This window comes from Gymnodraco acuticeps, unplaced genomic scaffold (genome assembly GCF_902827175.1).
Source record: "Gymnodraco acuticeps unplaced genomic scaffold, fGymAcu1.1, whole genome shotgun sequence".
Classification (NCBI taxonomy): Eukaryota; Metazoa; Chordata; class Actinopteri; order Perciformes; family Bathydraconidae; genus Gymnodraco; species Gymnodraco acuticeps.
This window is the reverse complement of record NW_022990772.1, coordinates 1,780,546-1,800,113: the sequence shown is the minus strand read 5'-3', so window position 1 is coordinate 1,800,113 and position 19,568 is coordinate 1,780,546. Positions and strand designations below refer to the sequence as shown.

Sequence of the window (19,568 nt, the reverse complement as noted above, 5' to 3'; positions counted from 1 at the left end):
GACAGGGGAAATTAAAATATAATTAAAGCTCCTAAATGGAGCAAATGTCAGACCGGCCACTTTAAAATATCACGTTAATGTGTGGGCCTACTCAGGAAGTGAACTGAATAGCAAATATAAACTTGACCTTACCCAACTAATCTGCAAGAAAAACATGTGTGACTCCTATTAATGCCAAGAACGCGTTGGTTTGATGCAATGCCGAGAAAACTACATGAGTCCAAAATGCTGATAATTCTTCTCTTTATTTTGTTCTGAAAAAATCACATAAATAAAAATCACTTCAAAACTGCAAGATTTGAAAGGGTGGAACACTTTGATTCACATTTTTCTTTGCTTGGCAGCTTAACATAGATCTGAGGGAGTTTCTCCTCAAATGATGGTAAGACAACATGACAACATATTTATACCAAATTCTTGTTACAGTGCATCTGATATTTTATTTGATTTTAAAGGCTTTTTTTTTGCAATTCAGTCGCTAAGTGCAGTTTTTAATTTGCCTGTAATTAATATATGCCAGGGCAACGCATTGCCTTATTACATTAAGGCATACATCTAGGCCTAAGGTGGACTAAAGATCCTTAAACATGTGGGCTGGAAAAGCAGCCTATACCCCACTATCACCGCTGATGTTCCTTTGAGCAACTTCTACGGCAGAGCTGCCTTGTTGCTGACTCATCCACCCAGTTTCACTTTGCAGCGTCCAGGTATACATATGTGCAACGGTGTCAGGGCGAGCAGGGCTTTCCTTGCACTTAATGAAACTATCCTGAATAACTAAAAAAACGATTCTCTATTTAACGATCAATGTAATAATCACAGTGCAATTGATCATCTGAGTGCCATTTTTTTTTTTTATTATTTTATTATGCATCATATCTCTTTACTGAATATCTCAAAGAGCTTCTGCATTGTTTGCTTTTCGTTTCATAAATAAATATTGTCCAATAAGAAATATAAAAAAACAACTGTAACATCATTATTTTCAAAACGGTTGAAGGTGGTTAAAGTCTCTATAAATACAGTAAGCTTAAATAAATAAATAAAAATTATAAATATAACGTTGACTGTACACAAAAAGAAATGGACTTGTGCAGGAAAATACAAAATGCTTTTGTTAAAAATCTTGCTCAGTTCAGTCTGAAGCGACCTCTTCTCACACACGAAGCAGCACAGAGTCAAGACACGTTCCTTCTTCTCGTTCCTTCGTGCTCACATCTCCAGTCCGTCCTCTGGGCCGTTAGTATTCCAGTTTCAGTTTGGGCCAGCGTCTTCTGAGGCCTTCAGGAATATGTTCCTCTGCCCATTGTTCATCTGAGTGTCTACATAGGGTCAAGGCAGACGACAACCTCAGTTCCCTTCTTCATGTACAATCCTTTTCCTTCTAGGACCTCCTTTCGCAGTTCACTTCTCCTTTTCTATTTTGAGGTAGAATTTCCACATCTTTGCCTAAAAATGAAACAAAGAGAGAGACAATGAGTAAAACCTTATTTCATTCAGGCAACGGAAGAAAAACAAATGAAGATGTGTATGTCTCTATGTTCCTCACAACTCACCTGTCTTTGTCTCTTCAGTGGCTGGACGCTAACCCTAGTTTGACCTTCTCCTCATTCTCTACATCATACGCTCCCCGCTTGTGAAACCTGTAATCCACAAAAGAAAAGGGGCTTGTTTAGACTATTTTCAGTGTCTAACCGTGGCAAGTATCAGCTAAGCTGCTAGAAAAACCCTTTATCTATGTGTGTATAGTGGCCAGTGTGTGTTTGCAAGTGAATCTTTGTGTTTTGCTTACCTGAGCAACAATAAGAGGCCAATGATGGTGAGGCACACAGACGACAGCACAACCGCCACAACCGCCAGAGCTGTGGTCCTGGTGTAGCCCTCCTGGGGCTGCTCCACGGGCAACGTGTAAAACTCACACCTTTCCCCAGAGTAATTCTGGTGGCACCTGCAGACAGGACAGAGAGGAAATCATTAATCATTTGGTTGGACTCTGAGTGTGGGAGGTGGTGTGTAGATGTCTGCAGAGCTGATACTTACACACAGGATGGGGCACGGATGTTCCTATAGTACTGGCAGGTGCCGTGAATGCAGAAATCTTTATACTTCTTCAGGCAAGGATTCCTCTTCTTTCCCTTGCCTTTCCCCTTCCTTTTTCCCTTTCCTCTTCTTCTGTTTCCTTCTGGGTTTTCAGTCTCCAGGATGGCAAGCGGGTCTTTTGGTTTGCTTACCATTGCAACTAAACAGAAAACAGAAAACAAAAATATATTAATCTTTGTTAAGACTAAAGTAAAATCGTGTGATGAATTTGAGAAATGACAAACTCCCTTACCTCGTGGCAGTTCATCATAGTCCCCAGACATGCCATCTTCATACTCTTCTTCATCGTAATAATCTTCATAATCCTCCTCGTCGACTTGCTGACCATACTCCGCTGTAGTAGCACTCATGCTTCTGCTCTCCTCCTCCACCCTCCTGCCTCTGGTCGTGTCCAAGTTGATAACAGCTGTGTGCCGTTGCCTGTCGCTCTCATACCTGTCGACCGCAGCTCCACTGACCCCTCTGGACACCACTGTAGGAGAGAATAAAAGTGTTTAGAATGGTTAAATTGCATCTAAGTTTGGTTTGGCATAGTCCTAACACAAACTCTTCGCCTAGGGAGTAATTAATGCACACAGGTTAGAGAGCCAAGGTGGGAGGAACTATGAGAACAAGTTGAAACATGTTTTGAGCAAGGAAGCTCCAGGCAGGCTTTTTGGCTTTCAGTGCAATCTTACTGATCCCTGTAAGGAAATGGACACACTCTGATACAAAGTATGATCTTTAAGGGTTGGTAGGTATTCACTGCCTTGCTCAGCTGCACACGGAAAAGTGGGTATTGAACTAATAAGCCAGGCCCTTCCTCTGTGGGACAGTTTAAGGTCTTTGGAAGGGAAATGTAGTGGGCAAATAGAAGTTGGCATATCCCTGTGTATCGTACGTACACACACATGAAATGCATTTACAGACAGTTAGCTAATGTCAGGCAAGAATATAAGTTAAAAATAAATGTATCCAGTTACATAAAGCATGCTCTAAAATAGAGAGATGACCCCACTAGCTCCCGAATAGCCTGGCATCATGAAAACCGTTGTACAGTTTACGAGACATACTAGAGAAGTGTTATAAGCAAGATGTCACACAGCTAGAAATGTAATATTAAACGGAATAAGCAACTTAAAAGAAAGGTACATTGTTATCCAAAAATGTGCGCACATGAAACTCACCCAAGGCGTGAACCAGCAAGAGCACAGCACTGAAAATCCTCATGATGTCAAAACGTCCCGGAATTTTTATCAGGGAAAAAATACGATGATGTACGAGTTGTATTCCTTTCTCTTGATCCGGTTCTAAATATTCCTTTCTTTTCGCTTTTTTTGGTTATTTTTTCGTTTGAATTAATTCCGCCTGTTTGCGAACACTTGGCGTTACTTGAGAGGGCTGGAGTGTCCCGTATGTTGCAGTGAGAGAGGCGCAGAGTGAAGGAGCGCCCGGACAGAGTCTCCGCAGTATTTATGGCCTGCTGCCTTAAGTTCACCACGCCTACAGAGGCTGAGCTTTACAGCAGGAGAGACTGCTGCTGTGACATGCAAGACACAGGAATATACTGTACAAAGAGTGTTTTATTTTTGAAAAATGTAACAACATAAGTGCTTTGAATCATGGATTATCAGGCTAAATCACTTTGGTGTGCAGTTACATTATGTAGGGCCAAATGAGAAAAAGTAGACTGATGGCTGCAGTGGTAAGCATTACTAAGGTATTAATTATTAAGGAGATGTTCCTCGCTTTTTAATGTAGGCTACATCCTTTCTACGTTTCCATGGAGTGTGTTAGGAATTCATCAGGCCCATGTAGGCTACTATATTTTTCCTCACTTTTACCTAGTCTACCTGAATAGCACTTGACTTACAACAGACTTGACAGACAGACAGAAAGTCAGACAGACAGACAGACAGACAGACAGACAGACAGACAGACAGACAGACAGACAGACAGACAGACAGACAGACAGACAGACAGACAGACAGACAGACAGACAGATAGAGATATAGTTATTAGATAGATAGATAGATAGATAGATAGATAGATAGATAGATAGATAGATAGATAGATAGATAGATAGATAGATAGATAGATAGATAGATAGATAGATAGATAGATAGATAGATAGATAGATAGATAGATAGATAGATAGATAGATAGATAGATAGATAGATAGATAGATAGATAGATAGATAGATAGATAGATAGATAGATAGATAGATAGATAGATAGATAGATAGATAGATAGATAGATAGATAGATAGATGATGGACACATAGATACACATAGTATAATAGTATAATAATTACAACTTTTGTTGGTGTTTACCTGTTACTACTTGACCTATATCCACCCATTCACTCACACTTTCAATCTGCATAAGGCTAGGGATGGATGTGTTGTTATTGAATCAAGATGAGGGCCCTAAGGCTACAAACACGTACACACATAATGCTTTTTTCACACTGCACTCCAGGCTAATAATATGCAGTGTGAAAGTGAAAAGTAGCCCTCACAAACATTTAAAGTAAAAATAATTTGTGATATTTAAAAATGGTTGGCTGACACAACCAATAATAGCGTGCAGACCAACAATAATAGCTGTACGGTCCAAACTAGACTGGTGAATTTCTAAAGGCCTATAAATAATGAGAGCACCTTAAAGATGAGAGCACCTTAAAGATCTTAAAGTAAAGATGTTCTTCAGGCGAAAAACTCACAGCTTGTCTGCGCCACCAGGTGCTGAAACTAGGAACTACATCACACCTGCTCTGAGTGTACAGAGGACTGCAGTGGTACTTGTCTCAATTCAGTCTCAAATGTCTCAATTTAATGTTACTAGAGTGAGATTTAACAAGTTGGGAGTATAGGGTTAGCATTATGATACCAATAGTAACATTACCGTGACCATTATAGACTACTTCAGAGCAAATACTCAGACTATTTATTATAAAATCAGACAAGGCAACACTGAAATACTGTTAATAAATATTGTTTAAAGTATACTCATGTTTTTAATATGTGTAAGATTATGTATTCACAAGTCTGGAACATATAACATCATATGTTATTAAACAATGTAAAATAATGGATATTCATTGTTTTCTATTTCTAAGGCCTACAGGAGAAACTGAGCTATTTGAGAGTAGTGCAACTGTTGTATTGTCCAACACTTTTTGAATATAGTATAATTCCTAGCCTCTATATTGTGTGACAGTGTGATAGAATGCAAAATACCAGTACCCTAACACTGGAGCACCTACATGATATGTATCATTACTTTCATCATGTACACCTGTATTGTCCTACTGTGACTTATTAAGTGTCTTCTGTGGGTAGGGCGCTTTAGTGCTGGCTTTAAAGTGGGTCAAGACTTCAAGATTAACCTAGTTAACTGCAGGATTTGCAGGACTGAGTTTTTGTTATATCCAATGGGAGGCGGTAGTGCAAATGAATTGACTCCTCAACCGCCAATAACACCAAAGAAGAAGAATAACGTTCTCACAGCGCGCCTGATTGCTCTGCTGTGGTCACGTGAATACTCGGGGAAAGGGGAGGGGGGACAAACATGGCCGACGAGGCAGGGGAAGTAAACACAGCTGTTGAAGATGGCGAAGCAGAACAACAACTACATGAGCCAGAAGTTTCTGAAGCCGCACCCGACCTCGAGTCCGGCGGCAGCGAGGAGCCGGAGCGGCCGGAGAAGGCGTCTCCTGCGGCGGCAGAGAGCAGCTGGTCGGCTCCCATCCTGTCTCTGGCTCGGAAGGCCACGGAGACGATTAGCAGCGGGGTAAGCTACGCTGCTGCCCCGAGAAACCCCTCTGCTGCGAGCGCCCCGACGGAGAGGGAGTCCGAAAATGACCTCAACAACACTTCAAAAAAACTTCCAAGTAAGCTGATACTACAACTAACTTTTTCACTCAAACTAACATTCATAAAACATGCAGCTATCAAGTTTATCTCACTTCCTCTTGTAAACTGATGGTCAGCTGTCAGGACACATGACTTCAGAAGCAAAACATCGATTTCAGGGGTTAATGAGCGTGGACAAGATAACGCTGTTTCCTCTCTCACTACATCTAGTGTTTATCCTGCAATTTAAGACATGCATGACATCTCCTCCTAGCCTGCATCTGTGTGACTGATCTTATTGCAATGCTTTTCCTTTTCCCTTGCACTCCTTACAGTTCTTCCCCCCAAAGACCCCATGGCTATAGAAAGATCCAACCTCCTCAGCATGATGAAGCTGAGCATCAAAGTATTAATTCAGTCCTCCTTGAGTTTGGGCAGGACGCTGGACTCGGATTACCCTCCTTTGCAGCAATTCTTTGTCGTGCTGGAACATTGCCTCAAACATGGGCTGAAAGGTGAGATGGTCCATCAGGCTGACATTTGACAGGATTAGTTTTTTAATGATTCAATATCAGTACCAGAGAAAGCATAAATGACTAACAATTTGTTTTTTCAGCTAAGAAATCCTTCATTGGTCAGAACAAGTCCATATGGGGACCTTTGGAACTTGTTGAGAAGTTGTGTCCAGAGTCTGTTAACATTGCCACAAGTGCCAGAGACCTGCCCGGCATTAAGTATGCTATTACAACTCTCCACTATACCTACAGTGTAAAAAATGTAAAACACTATTTTGATGATTGGTTGTTAAATGTTTACTTATTCTTCTTTTCAGGACCGGCTTGGGTAGAGGAAGGGCTTGGCTACATTTAACGCTCATGCAGAAGACTGTAGCTGACTATATGAAAGCTTTGCTGGACCGCAAAGATCTCCTGAGGTTAGTAGCCTGACATTTTGTGTGTTTATTATAACCGTTATTTAATGCTAGAATACTAACATGTTTAAGGATTACGTTGGTGCATTTTCCATGCATTCTTATCCTCTCATACGCTTCCTTTAATCCCTCCTTGTCTTTCTCCTTCTAGTGAGTTTTATGACTCTGGAGCAATGATGATGGAGGACGAGGGGGCTGTGATTGGGGGACTGCTGGTAGGCCTCAATGTAATTGACGCTAACCTCTGTATAAAAGGAGAGGATCTCGATTCTCAGGTGAGTGCTGACAGGTTTTATGGACCCACACATCCCAGTCACACCTAATTTAATCGTTGAGAAAATGTAGGGTTACACACAGTGATCTGTTTCTCTTTTCCTATTAGGTTGGAGTTATTGACTTTTCCCTTTATCTGAAAGACACTGCCAACAGTGAGACTCCAAAAGAGTGAGTTCATGCTTTCAGATGGATTTAATGATCATGTTTGAGCCGATTTATGATCTTTTTTTTGTTGTTTTAACCCCAGGAAGGATCAAAAGAGACCTAATGCACATTCAAATCTTGAACAGTTTTATATTTTCCCTTTCAGCGATTCAAAGATGACCGCCATACTAGATCAGAAGCACTACATTGAGGAGTTGAATCGACACCTAAGTGGCACCGTCACTGACCTGCAGGCTAAGATGGACTCTATAGAGAAGACCAACAGCAAGCTTGTAATAGAGGTGTGAACTGTGTTAGAAGGCATTCCTATCCAATGTCAACAAAGCATCTGTGTGCGTAAGGTTGGTTTAACCACCAAGCGTGTGTTTTCTTGTCCTCAGCTGACGGCAGCGACAGACCGAATCAACTCCCTGCGGGAGGAACAGGAACATCTGAGAAAGGAGAATGAGACAATCGTGCAGTCCAGTCAGAAAAAGGAAGAGGTCAGAATCCACCAGTCACTCACTAAACCTCACCTAACCTAAACAAATACCTATACTGTATGATGTTGATGTTTTGTTTTCCCAGGTCGCCCTCATGGACAGCCAGGTGGAGCTGGAGACATACAAACAGACTCGACAGGGCCTGGATGAGATGTACAATGTGGTTTGGACGCAGTACAAAGAGGAAAAGAGAATTCGCCAGGTCAGAAAGCACTGTCTATAGCACAATAATATGTCATGCATATGGAAAATAAGTATTGATTATCAACAGTCATTACATAGTTCGACATAATCCAGCAGTGTGAGCTATGTGTGAGTGTGATGATGATCACATGGTATTAATAATAATGCTTTCCAGACATGGAGTGCCTTTCAAAAAGAAAGGAAAAATAGACAATGTAAAATAATGTAAATGAGAGAATTGCTAAAGAAAAAATATATAATCACTTTAACTATAGGTTAAATTAAAGAAATTGTTTTATTTTTATTAATTGTATTATTAAGAAAGTTTTCTGCTCTCTTAAAAAAGAATTCCAAGAGCTATCCACATTGAATCAGCATTCAACAAAATGCAGCTAAAAAACGGACCTTATCCTTGTGTTTATAATTGCGTAGTTATGTGTATTTAAAAACCCAGCAGCACAAGATCTGAGAGCTAGTGAAGAATTATAACACAACAAAAAGTGTGAAGACACTGGGAGTAAATAGAGTATAGCTAAATGATGATATACTTTATCATATCAGGCTAACAGTACAGTCCTGAATAAGTTGACATTTTTCAATTGACTGTTTTGGAAGAGAGAATTAAAGTAATTACATATCTGTAATCTAGTTGAAAAAAGCATAAACGAATGTTTCAGCATCTTGCATCTGAAACCTCAGCAATCCTGCTGTTTACAGATTACACTCTAGAACTGAATTGAACTGATGCCTCTTGTATGTTGCTTGACATCAGGAGCTGGAGCGTGAGTTGGAGCTGCAGGTGGGCCTGAAGCAGGAGATAGAGGTGGCCATGAAGCTGCTGGAGAAGGACTCTCACCAGAAACAGGACACACTGGCAGCCCTGAGGCTCCAGCTCGACCAAGTGAAGACTCTTAACCTGCAGATGTTCCACAAAGCTCAGGTACACACACATGGATACACCTGTTCTTTCCCTCACATCAGATAGAACGCACATTAACACAACCTACGTGGCTTTTAAGGACTCTGAACGAGAGGCAGAAAAAAAGCATGCGGAGGCTTCACAGCTTGAGCAGAAGATGGATGAAATGGAGAAATCCATGCAGGAACTAGAGCAGAGGTATGTTTTGTGCTTGTCACATTTCCTTTAGTGATTTTCCTCTTAGCTCATTTTCTTCTTCTTGTTATTTTTGTACGTCACAGATTACAGAACTCAGAGCGAGAGCGCAAACAGAGTGACCAGTCAGACAAAGATATGAAGGTGGACCTCGACGGGAAAGTGGATGCTTTGCAGAAACAACTGACTGACCTGGATTCGCTAAGGTTAACACAGTTTGAACAAAATAAGAATGATAGTGGAACAAGTGCACAAACTGCAAAACATTGAGGAGAAACGGCTGTCAGTTAACCTAATGCTCAAGATGAGATTTTAAACCTTGTACTAATATGGCTAACATTAGCTAATACTAAGCTTTGGAGCAGTTAAGAAGCTCTTCTTGGAGCTCACTTTTTGGATGATTTAGGCCCAATCCCAAACCACTCCCTCGACCCTCCGTCTGTAGCCACACTCGCAGCTCAACGAGGCTCCCTCCTGTCAGATGGAGGGAGTAAATACAGCCGCAAGCTTTGGGACAAACTCCTCTCTCCGGCAGAAACAGGAAATGCCGTAACTGTATGTAACAACGGTTTCAAATCAGCATCCCTTAGACAAAAAGTTTAAATGAATAACTCAAATAAAACTTTCATTGTATTTCAAAGCTCTTTTAGTTTTAAACCTGATGTTTATAAGCTTCTTAGTTTTTGCAACGGTCTGTAAATATACACAACTTTATAATAAAATGCACACATTTACCTTTTTCTAGACTAAACACAGGTATGATCCTAAATTAAAAACATATGAGGTTATCATGAGGTTGTTAACATCGCAGTTTATCAGTGGATGTTTGCTGGAACTACTTGTAAACAGCGTGTTTCCTGACGGACACACACAGCGTGACTCCGGTCAGGTAGAGACCAGTCTCAAGTCAGCACCACTGCAGACTCGCTGTTTGAGGGCTTGATAGCCCACTCCCCCTCCACACTCGTTGCTTTGGAACAGCCCTCAATATGGCAGACCCTCCGCGTGAACGCGCAAACGGAGGGGTAGGGTGTAGGGGTAAGGTGTAGGGGGCGGTTTGGGAATGGGCCTGAGTCAAATCAAAATAGATTTTGGTTGGTACTTCCTGTACCACTTATACTCTAAGTTAATAAGTCTCTCCATGTCTCCTCTGCTCTCAGGCTGGGTCTGGAGAATGAGCTGTGCACTGAGAGGGAGCAGAGACAGAGCCTGCAGAAATCTCTGCAGCGGGAACAAGACAACAGCATCGAGCTCCGCACACAGCTGCAGCAACTGCAGGGCCTGAACGCCGTATGTGACACACACACAAGTTATCAGCATCAGTCAGCTGTAGAAGTGGATTCTTCTCTGGAATTGATGAAAACCTTATCACTTTATAATGTTCTTAAGTTCTATGTTCACCATGACATTTATAATTATGTCTGGCAAAGTTTGATTGGCATAAATTAATTAAGTTCACAGGTCCACATTAAAGACTTTATAACATCACAAGTATGGGAACAGAATGTTTGATCAGGGGAAAATCTCAATCAGAAAAGTTACTTGTAACTAAAGCTTTTAAAAGTATGTATAAATCTGAAATTAGAAATCTTTCACAACTTTATTTATTTAATACATCGATATTAGGGATGTAATTACATTTGGTGAAACGGCCTCAGTAAAAGGTTTTTTTTGTTAAGGTTTAGAGGATCAGGAATTACATTACATTGCATTTAGCTGACGCTTTTATCCAAAGCGACTTACAATAAGTACATTCGACCAGGAAGACACAACCTTGAAGAAAACAGAATCATATAAGTACATCAGGTTTCATAGAGCCAAACATTTCAAGTGCTACTCAACTGGCTTTAGATAAGCCAGTCCTTTATTAGTATAAAAGTGCTTCGTTAATAGTTCTATCGCTCGAAGTGGAGTCGAAAGAGATGAGTTTTCGGTTTGCGCCGGAAGATGTGCAAGCTATCTGCCGTCCTGATGTCAATGGGGAGCTCATTCCACCAGGAATGATGGAAACACTGAATCCACCTGTGCAGTGCTGTGTGTTAAGATGTTGTTTTGTGTGACGGTGCAGGAGCTGCAGGATTTGAAGCACGAGAAGCAGCAGCTGCGGCAGACATGTGAGCAGCAGGAGCAGGCTCTGCAGGAGATGGGCCTGCATCTCAGCCAGTCAGTCCTTCTCATTCTATTACCCTCTCTTTTAACGTTAAATCACATACATCATATACTGAGGTTTGTCATCTTTTGTCAAAGATCTAAACTGAAGATGGAGGACTTCAAGGAGGTCAATAAAGCCCTGAAGGTAAAAACAAAAAGTGAATAATGGTGTACTTGTATAATTGATGCAGTAAAATTGAACAGAGAATCCTAACAAGTTATATCTTGTTTGTTTACTTCGCAGGGCCACGCCTGGCTGAAAGACGACGAGGCCACTCAGTGCAAGCACTGCGATAAGGAGTTCTCCATCGCACGCAGAAAGGTAGCCTCCTTTTTCATTTTCTTTTCCACTAATGTTCATACAGCTTAAGATGGAGAAGTTTTAATACCACATTTAGGGGCCAATTCTACCCACAAGTTCTGCTATCTGGATCTGCATGACATCAATTGGAGTTGCCTTTAGTTGATTCAAAAAATAATTTTATGACCAATTATTGAGGATTTTGGAATTGGTCACAAATCATGAAATCCTTGTTCCCATGTCTTAGCATTTCTAGTCTTTCAATCGATTTAGGAAACTTGCATAACAATGAGTTTAATCTCTAAAGGATTTACACTGTATGGATCCTCCCAGCAATGACATTGAGGTGTCCTTGTTTGTGTTGCAGCACCACTGTAGAAACTGTGGGGACATCTATTGCAACAACTGCTCCAGTAACGAGCTGGCCTTACCCTCGTACCCCCGGCCTGTGAGGGTGTGTGATGTGTGCCACGCCCTGCTGCTGCAGAGGAGCGTCTCCACAGCTTCCTGACAAAACATCTGAAGCTTCAGCGGCTTTCTAACACTGCACATACTCAACCACTACGCTTTTTAAACGACTCGTTACAGAACATGTCATCATTTCTTTAGGGAAATGTGATTTGTTGTTTTTCATTTCCACTTTACCTGAAATTAGGAGCCACAATACTTTAGAAAGAATCTTGACTTGGCTTAAACATTATATTTGTGATCAAGGCTACTTTGGGTTCTCCATAAACTCGCCATTTTAATTTGTCTAATTCTAAAATCAGATTTAGATTGTAATAACGTCCCAATACTGGTTGTTACTGTGGCTCATGTATGCGATTACATTTAACCAATATATACTTTAATATTGTTCCATCTTGTCATCCATTCTTCTCTGGCCCCACTGTACACACTCATTATGTAAATGACTGTAGAATGTTAACAAAGCTAACTATTTTAGAATGTATTATTACAAAGGTTTTGTGGATTGTGTCGACTGCTAAAGCCATTTTCTTAAATTAATTTGGGAATGTTGACCAAACGTTTTTTTATCTAGCCATTTGATAAATGAATAAAAACTCATTTTGCAAAGCTCGTTTCAATTAGATATTCCAGACTAGTTTATTCACTTTGTGCACAGGAAATACAAATAGCATTCGAAAGCAGTAGAAACCTTCATGTCAACAGATTTGAAATTCACTTGCCCTGACATATCCCTCATCCAGAAAACACGGCCCAACTTTCAGTCAACCCTTAAGGAAACATAACATGCTCAGACTGAAATTCAGATTGGGAATTAAAAAAGCTACACACTATGAAGAAGGTGAAACAAGGTTCAAACATCAGAAGATAGAAATGTTTTGTTCATGCACTCAGCCATTGAAAGTAATGTTAACACCACCGGCGCAGGATGAGTTAACATGGGGAACAGACAGGGTTCTGATGGTAATGGCAACACAAACGACACACTTCCTGGTAATGTAAAATGTAAAGCACGGTTTCTGTGATGTGTCAAAACGGTTGGGAATGGGGAAGACAAACAACGCTTCTCTCTGACAACAGATGATCTCAATTCTTGCTGAAGATCATCCACTTAAAAAAAAGAAATACAAACCCTACCCCCCCCTCCCCCCTTGATATTTTGAAAAAAACCTCACCGGATCCTACCCTATGTTAACTAGGTGAGACTTGCCTTTCCAGTCCTTCCAGCAAAATGCTGACTTAAAAAAACACGTCATATTAAGGAGGAACACAAACAAAAAAAACTACATTCCCCATCCCCCACTGATTCCATTCATAGAGCCTCTGCTTCCTCCTCCTCCTCCACCGCCGCCGTAGTAACTGCTTCCCATTCCGCCCTGGTTACCTAACAAGAGAAAGAGAATACACACTATAGGACCGAGGAGCTCCAGCAAGCAAACACATTTTGTTCTAAAGGGTTCACTGGGATGCAAATGAATACTTAAGTGCACTCAGTAAATGTGTTCGGGAACAGGAAAGGTTCTACGTCAGGTTGTATTTAGAAGAACCCCATTATCACTCAGCTGACACTCACTGTAGTCACTGTAGCCTCCCATATTCCCCTGGCTGCTGTATCCACCAGAATACCCCGAGCTCAGCTGGCCCCCGCTGTATGACGACTGGTTCCCTGTTAAAGGACAGAAGATGCCGGGGTCAGGAACACCTCACCCAATTTGAATTATTCCAAATACATGTCTGCTGCTGCCTGAGTAAAGGGCCAAGCATCAAGCCCAACTGATTTGATGGCACCATGGGAAGTATTAACTTTTCCAACATGGTCCCTGATGTAATAAAACCAGACATAATCACACAATGTACAGAATCCCTAATACAATGACTAAAAAAACAAAGCACCCTACCCTACAAATAGAAAACAGGTATTAACTTCAAACCCTGACCTAGTATTCTCCTTTTGATCAAGGCAACAAGGACTTAGGGTCCTTCTCACTTCTCTTATTTTTCATTTCCTCGCTCCTCGGTCTCACCGGAAGTTGATTTGTGTGCGCCATCTTGAGTAGCGTCCCATGGCTCTTATTTCTGCCGGAGGAGCGAGGAGCTATAACCGAGGAACCACCAGACCATCCTCCGATGAAATCCTCAGATACTCGCCCCGCCCCCTTACTGTGTATCGCTCACCGATTGGACGAGGCAGTGCCTGCACTGATCTGATGCTTCTTGACATGAGAGCCGTTTCCCAGCGGAGTGAAGAAAATACATGAACCTCACGGGACTCACTCCTCAGTTTATAGCGTGTTTTGATTCAATTCATGTTTCATTTAGTTACAAATATGTGAAATATCTGAACAACAAAGTGGTCAAAAATCATTTTATTCATTTTTTGGAAAAAATTTCATGATCGCTTTTTTCGTTTTACATTTTCATTTATTATCATTTTCATTCAGTCATTAAGTGCTATTACAATGTTAATGTGCTACATATCCACACAAACACACAAAGTGTTTTGATAGATAACATATCTCTTTTTCTTCTTTTGTGCACTCTAATCAATATTAATCAAACTATTGTTCGTTTATACATTTTAAGAATGGCGTTTATCTTTTTTGAGAATGAGTTCTTATTTTATTTAATGTATTGGGGTCTACAACAGATGATACAAATGTGTGTGTCAGTAAATGTGTACTGACAGAGGCGGGGGGGTGTTTGTGGAAATAACGGGGACAGAGCTGCTGTCAGACTATCAGCTGTGAAGCGTCATCACAAACGGATGTCGCTTCACGTGACGCTCCGGAGGAAAGGACGTCCCATTGCTCTTAAAACTCATTTCCCTGCTTCTCGTGGTTTCCTTGCGTCTCTCCATGCTTCCCTGGTGGGAGGGACTAGACGCAGGGAAATTACGCAAGTGAGGGACGCAAGGAATCCATTTAACCGAAGTGAGGAGGACCCTTAGACTCCCAACCAACAGACGCCACTAGTCTTACAACCTCCATTACTGAACTCACCCATGCCACCCATCATCTGGCTGCTGTAGGCGCCGTTACTGCCACCTGCTGTTGAGTTCAAGAACAGCTCGACATAGCGGTGTTCTGAGGGGCAGAGGGGAGTGAAACCATGAACATCAATTCAAATATCATGTTATCTCATTTATATGCACGGTTGAAGTGGCGAAAGTCCTTTCATTTAAAACTCACGCATGTTAGCTTTGTCTTTGGACATGGCTGCCACTGCATCCTCGTGTGTTGCAAACTCTACATCTGCCTCCCCGGTTACCCTGCCGTCTGGACCAATCTCAATGTGGACCCGCACGGGATTCAATGGCGAGAAAAACTAAAGACATAGGAAACGGTAAGATGCAACCTTTACATCCTCAATATGCACTGAATAAACTATTTGCTTTCTATATTATTTGCAGGAGGTCTTCCGACTTACATTGTAGATGTCTGTCTCTGAGGCTCTGTATGGAAGGCCCCTCATGTGGACACAGTGGCCTGTTGTGCTCTGGAAGGAAGAGCCGCCATCGCCATACCGTCCATCAGACACACCTGAATATAATGGCCATCGGAATAAACACAAGATTTTATGAGGACATTCATATCTTATTAATCATATTGTGCAGCGTGAATGGCGATAGTCTGAGTGATTATCAACAACAAGTGCATAGGCTTATAATCACTAAATCTGATTCTCTTCAGTCCTCTTGGCACCCACCTCCTCCATAACCTCCGCGACGAACTCTGTCATAGGATCCCCCTCGGCCCATCATGTTGTAGCCGCGACCACCAGAGGGTCGGTCATAGGGGCCGGGTCTCTGCATGCCCATGGGCTTCCGTTGCGGTTCGTAGTGGGTCCGCACCTCAGCGCGACTACTCTTGAAGATCTCAATGTACCTAAGAGCATAGAGATAGCACAATGAGCGCATAGGGAGTGGACCAGGCACAGCTGCATTTGCTCAATACTGATGAAACTGGGCTATGCAGAGGCTGTAGTCCATAGGTAGTAATATCTTTGAGTGCTTAATGCTAGTTGTTGAAAGACAAATACAATTGAACTTATTAACAGAGTTGCAAAACTTAAGCTTTCCAAATTGTTAAGGGCCTAATTAACTGACACTTTTCTAATTGTAACCTGAAGTCAAGTTTATATCTGATTCAATAGAGCGTCCTGTGTCCTTGCCATGACAGCCATTGTCCTGGTTTTAGAGGGACAGAAAGGGCTCCAGCCCTTCTGCAGCTCACTCTAATAAGCATTACCTGTGAAGGTGGCTCCAGATCCATGTGTACAGCGGCCCTCTGATTTTACCACCAGGAGACTCCTAACCATTCATTATCCTAGACTGATGTTTAGTGTTGAGACACCATTTGTTCTCATAGTTAAGCATGTTCTCTAATTCACGATTCGTGTCATCCTTGTGAATGGTGCCCAAGCACTAACCTTCCCATTGAACATTGTGAATGTGTGGCATATTTGATTCTAACATTGTAATTTGTATATGTGTTATTTATTACAGATATGCTTAAATTAGCCAAGATTAGTGTAGTGTACGTTTTGCATTTGGTTCAGATGTTGAGAGTGCACACCATAAGAAAAGCAACTTATCCAGCCAACCAACCAACCATCCCCACCTGTGCCCTATTCTTTCCTTGTGTTTCTTTAGAGCCTTTTCAGCTATATCCTGTGAAGCAAACTGCACGAAGGCCTCCCCCGTACTCCTCCCCTGGATGTCCACCGGCAATGTTATCCCATTTGGCACGATTTCCAACCCTTCAACCCAAGGACAGCAGGGGACATATTAAATCACATGCCCAATCACAGAGAGAAGATTCTCTAAAGAGAGATAGAAAACTTATGGAAAACTCTATACATCACACATACCAGGTCAGTATTAATTTTACCAATGACTGGCCATATCAATGATTTTTATTTATTGTACGTTGGGGAGAAATGAGAGGATAGAGGAAGAATATGGAAAAGGGCACTGTGTGGGACATCGGGCTAGTATTGGTGTGTTGATGAAGAGAGAGAAAGAACCTGGTTGGTGATAAGGGTTAAAATGACTTCTTGTGCATTTAGAATCAATGCAACACTCGCTGTACAGTTCATTTAAGAAAATGCATTCAAAAGGTTGTGAGTAAATGAAACTACAAATGTTAGGTAAGAGACTGTATAATCAGTGAGTGAGACCCATTCCATCATTAGTAAATTACCAGTAGAAACAGATAACATTTAAACCAAATATTAAAAACATAGATATTAAACTATGCCGTTTTGAAATATCAGAACCGATAGAGAAAATAGCGATGAAATGGGCTGAACATGGATATGAGGGGCTGTTTTGCGTTACAGATTCCTGCCCTTGAACTAAACAAAGTATTTAAATAGTTGTTACAATTAAAGTTGAACCAGTTTCCTTTTCTGGCATCATTTCCTCACTGATCACAAATCTAAAAACATGTTATTTTACTACTCTGTCAAAAAATAAAGAAGGTTCCAATCATTTTCCAGTGGCATATTGACATATTTGTAAAATCAGATGCAATAATTGGTTAAGGGTCCACAGGAGAAAGGAAACAAGAAAAGGAAGAAGAAAAACGAACATCACCAACATACATTAAAGCAGTTTTATCATTAACCACTGAGCAAGGCGCGTCCTTACCTGAGAAAAACTGAACAATCTCCTCCTTGCTGCAACCAAAGGGAAGGCCTCGGAGCCGGACGAGCCCATCTCCTGCTGTTTCTGGACAGTTTGGACCTGTGTGCTTCATGACCCAGTCCATCTCGACATTGTTGGATTTAAAAACTGTATCACAGGACACATAACCATTAGCGATCACAGCAAAAAAGTTGGAGACAACTCACAGAAGGAGTCGCGATCTAAAAGCAAGTTTGCACACCTTCTACATATCTGTGGCCCATAGTTTCTCTGTCCTTTTTCACAGCAATCTTCAAGTCCTCCTCTGTTTCCATCTCCACAAAGGCCTCTCCACTGGGACGCCCCTCTCTTGTGTAGGTGAAATGGATGGCAGTTCCACTGCTGATGATTTTGCTCTCTGTATAGGGAATTTGTTCCATTGAGTCACTTCGTATAATAAATGTTATATCTCTAGGTATTTAATGACATAACAATAATATATAGATAACTACCTGAGAAAAACCTCTGTACTTCATCCACTGAGCAGGACCATGGGAGACCCCTGATGCGCACGACATATCCCTCATCAGCCATGACTGTTGAAGATACCTGAGGGGGAAACACATAGTATTAAGTATGTTGGGGATGGATACAATCTTCTGTTCAGGTGTTTATCCAACAACCTAGTTTTCCATTAGTGTCTCAGTAAATCCCAAGAACATCGTACTTATCATCAGATAGGGGAATTTAGCGCAATTTTTCTTATTTCTTAAACGCATGCAGGTCTACCGTATCGGTACATTTGTGTAGAACATGCTTGAACTAACGTTTTCTGTCTAAACTAAATTGCTATACATCTTAAAGACGTTAAATGTGAATAAGTTGGCAGCGCCATCTTGAGACCGTTTGATATTGCTAACGGGTATCGTTATGAACCAAATCAATAAAATCACAATGTTGTGGTTTTTCAATGCTACAAAGAATGTTGTTGCCTAAAAAAAACAAATAGCGTGCCTTTGTTACAATTGCTTTACTACCAACTCATCGTCGGTTAGACTCTTCATTTAAACCGCGAACCCGGGTCGTTGCCAGCTAACGTGAGCTAACAACAATGTGTGGCTAAATAACTTTTAATCGACAACAATTCTGATGTTGATGGGTTTCGATAAATGTTAAAGAGTACACAGACGTCCAATAATTAATTAGCCATTTAGGATTTCATTCATTTTCGATAAGAGTGCGTGGCCCTCAGCACGCTCACTACCGCACCCGGACCACAAGAACAAAAGCGGCCTTCTCACCCGGCGCCATGTTATTAGCGTTAGCAGTTAGCTAGCTCAAACGAAAGCATTCACTTATTAACTGCATTATATTATCATCTCATATACACAATGGTAGCTATGTGGTGCAATCTTAAGTTTATGAAGTAAGCATGTGTTTAAGTCAATGAATAGTTGCATGAATCAATTTACCTGATAGTAGAGTAGATGCAACACGCCGGAGTATGTATGACCAGACCTGCGTGATGCAGCTGAAACCTTGAGGTGGGTTGCCAGAACTCCCCAACTACCCCCTTTTCATAGCCTTCCTAACGACGCACTTCACTAAAACTCTCCTCTGTTCCAAACTGCAACACAGTCACGTCATTCAACTAGGGCAGCGCGATTTGCAAAAACAACAACACAAAAGTGGCAATAATTTTGACTGATATTTATATTGCGATATGATTCAGGATATTGAAGGGGTCGATAATTTTGCATCAAAATTCTCATTATTATTAAAAATATATGTTTAAATCCTTTTAGTATTATTTATGTATTAATGTATTGTTTTGTTAAGTTTGTAGTAAATTGTTTGTATGCCGGGATATCACTGGTGCTTCACAATACTTTATTCAAAATGGTACATCAAACATTTTTTCAGCATTCATCAAA

General features: G+C 41.1%; 3 protein-coding genes across 6 annotated transcripts; 1 reads left to right on the top strand and 2 right to left on the bottom strand.

Annotated features, from left to right (window-relative positions):
* Nucleotides 1-226: 226 nt before the first annotated feature.
* Nucleotides 227-3,540, bottom strand: hbegfa (heparin-binding EGF-like growth factor a). Of its 2 annotated transcripts, XM_034232535.1 has the most exons (6): nucleotides 3,267-3,539; nucleotides 2,333-2,572; nucleotides 2,041-2,239; nucleotides 1,793-1,948; nucleotides 1,557-1,643; nucleotides 227-1,449 (listed from the first exon to the last, which is right to left on the bottom strand). In XM_034232535.1, exons 1-5 carry the CDS (start codon nucleotides 3,307-3,309, stop codon nucleotides 1,571-1,573), a joined length of 711 nt encoding a protein of 236 aa, XP_034088426.1. In that variant the 5' UTR covers nucleotides 3,310-3,539; the 3' UTR covers nucleotides 227-1,449; nucleotides 1,557-1,570. The 2 variants fall into 2 exon arrangements, with proteins under 2 accessions (XP_034088426.1, XP_034088428.1); XM_034232537.1 differs by lacking the exon at nucleotides 1,557-1,643 and having other exon boundaries at nucleotides 3,267-3,540.
* A 2,087-nt stretch (nucleotides 3,541-5,627) lies between these two features.
* rufy1 (RUN and FYVE domain containing 1) lies at nucleotides 5,628-12,051 on the top strand. The gene is made up of 17 exons (XM_034232576.1): nucleotides 5,628-5,975; nucleotides 6,273-6,452; nucleotides 6,554-6,671; nucleotides 6,770-6,871; nucleotides 7,020-7,143; nucleotides 7,251-7,312; nucleotides 7,455-7,590; nucleotides 7,690-7,791; nucleotides 7,877-7,993; nucleotides 8,747-8,914; nucleotides 8,994-9,091; nucleotides 9,175-9,294; nucleotides 10,249-10,378; nucleotides 11,157-11,251; nucleotides 11,336-11,384; nucleotides 11,484-11,561; nucleotides 11,908-12,051. Exons 1-17 carry the CDS (start codon nucleotides 5,654-5,656, stop codon nucleotides 12,049-12,051), a joined length of 2,145 nt encoding a protein of 714 aa, XP_034088467.1. The 5' UTR covers nucleotides 5,628-5,653.
* A 568-nt stretch (nucleotides 12,052-12,619) lies between these two features.
* Nucleotides 12,620-19,262, bottom strand: LOC117556953 (heterogeneous nuclear ribonucleoprotein H-like). Of its 3 annotated transcripts, none has more exons than XM_034232578.1 (11): nucleotides 19,107-19,262; nucleotides 18,147-18,243; nucleotides 17,897-18,052; nucleotides 17,659-17,802; nucleotides 16,628-16,766; nucleotides 15,714-15,892; nucleotides 15,435-15,547; nucleotides 15,197-15,332; nucleotides 15,008-15,091; nucleotides 13,582-13,674; nucleotides 12,620-13,396 (listed from the first exon to the last, which is right to left on the bottom strand). In XM_034232578.1, the coding sequence occupies exons 2-11, from the start codon at nucleotides 18,226-18,228 to the stop codon at nucleotides 13,389-13,391; spliced, it is 1,134 nt and encodes a 377-aa protein (XP_034088469.1). In that variant the 5' UTR covers nucleotides 18,229-18,243; nucleotides 19,107-19,262; the 3' UTR covers nucleotides 12,620-13,388. The 3 variants fall into 3 exon arrangements, with proteins under 3 accessions (XP_034088469.1, XP_034088468.1, XP_034088470.1); XM_034232577.1 differs by having other exon boundaries at nucleotides 12,620-13,392; XM_034232579.1 differs by lacking the exon at nucleotides 13,582-13,674 and having other exon boundaries at nucleotides 12,620-13,392.
* Between the last annotated feature and the right edge of the window lie 306 nt (nucleotides 19,263-19,568).

Bases quoted from the DNA above. Each gene is read 5' to 3' on its own strand.
- LOC117556953 (XM_034232577.1), bottom strand. From the start codon at position 18,228: ATGGCTGATGAGGGATATGTCGTGCGCATCAGGGGTCTCCCATGGTCC. The intron at 18,053-18,146 runs GTAGTTATCTAT...TTCCCTATACAG, and splicing joins AGTACAGAGGTTTTTCTCAG to AGAGCAAAATCATCAGCAGT. The intron at 13,675-15,007 runs GTGAGTTCAGTA...GTCCTTTAACAG, and splicing joins CCAGATGATGGGTGGCATGG to GGAACCAGTCGTCATACAGC.
- rufy1 (XM_034232576.1), top strand. From the start codon at position 5,654: ATGGCCGACGAGGCAGGGGAAGTAAACACAGCTGTTGAAGATGGCGAA. The intron at 10,379-11,156 runs GTATGTGACACA...GTGACGGTGCAG, and splicing joins AACTGCAGGGCCTGAACGCC to GAGCTGCAGGATTTGAAGCA. The intron at 11,562-11,907 runs GTAGCCTCCTTT...TTTGTGTTGCAG, and splicing joins TCTCCATCGCACGCAGAAAG to CACCACTGTAGAAACTGTGG.
- hbegfa (XM_034232535.1), bottom strand. From the start codon at position 3,309: ATGAGGATTTTCAGTGCTGTGCTCTTGCTGGTTCACGCCTTGG. The intron at 2,240-2,332 runs GTAAGGGAGTTT...TTTTCTGTTTAG, and splicing joins CTATGATGAACTGCCACGAG to TTGCAATGGTAAGCAAACCA. The intron at 1,644-1,792 runs GTAAGCAAAACA...TGTGGATTACAG, and splicing joins GGCCTCTTATTGTTGCTCAG to GTTTCACAAGCGGGGAGCGT.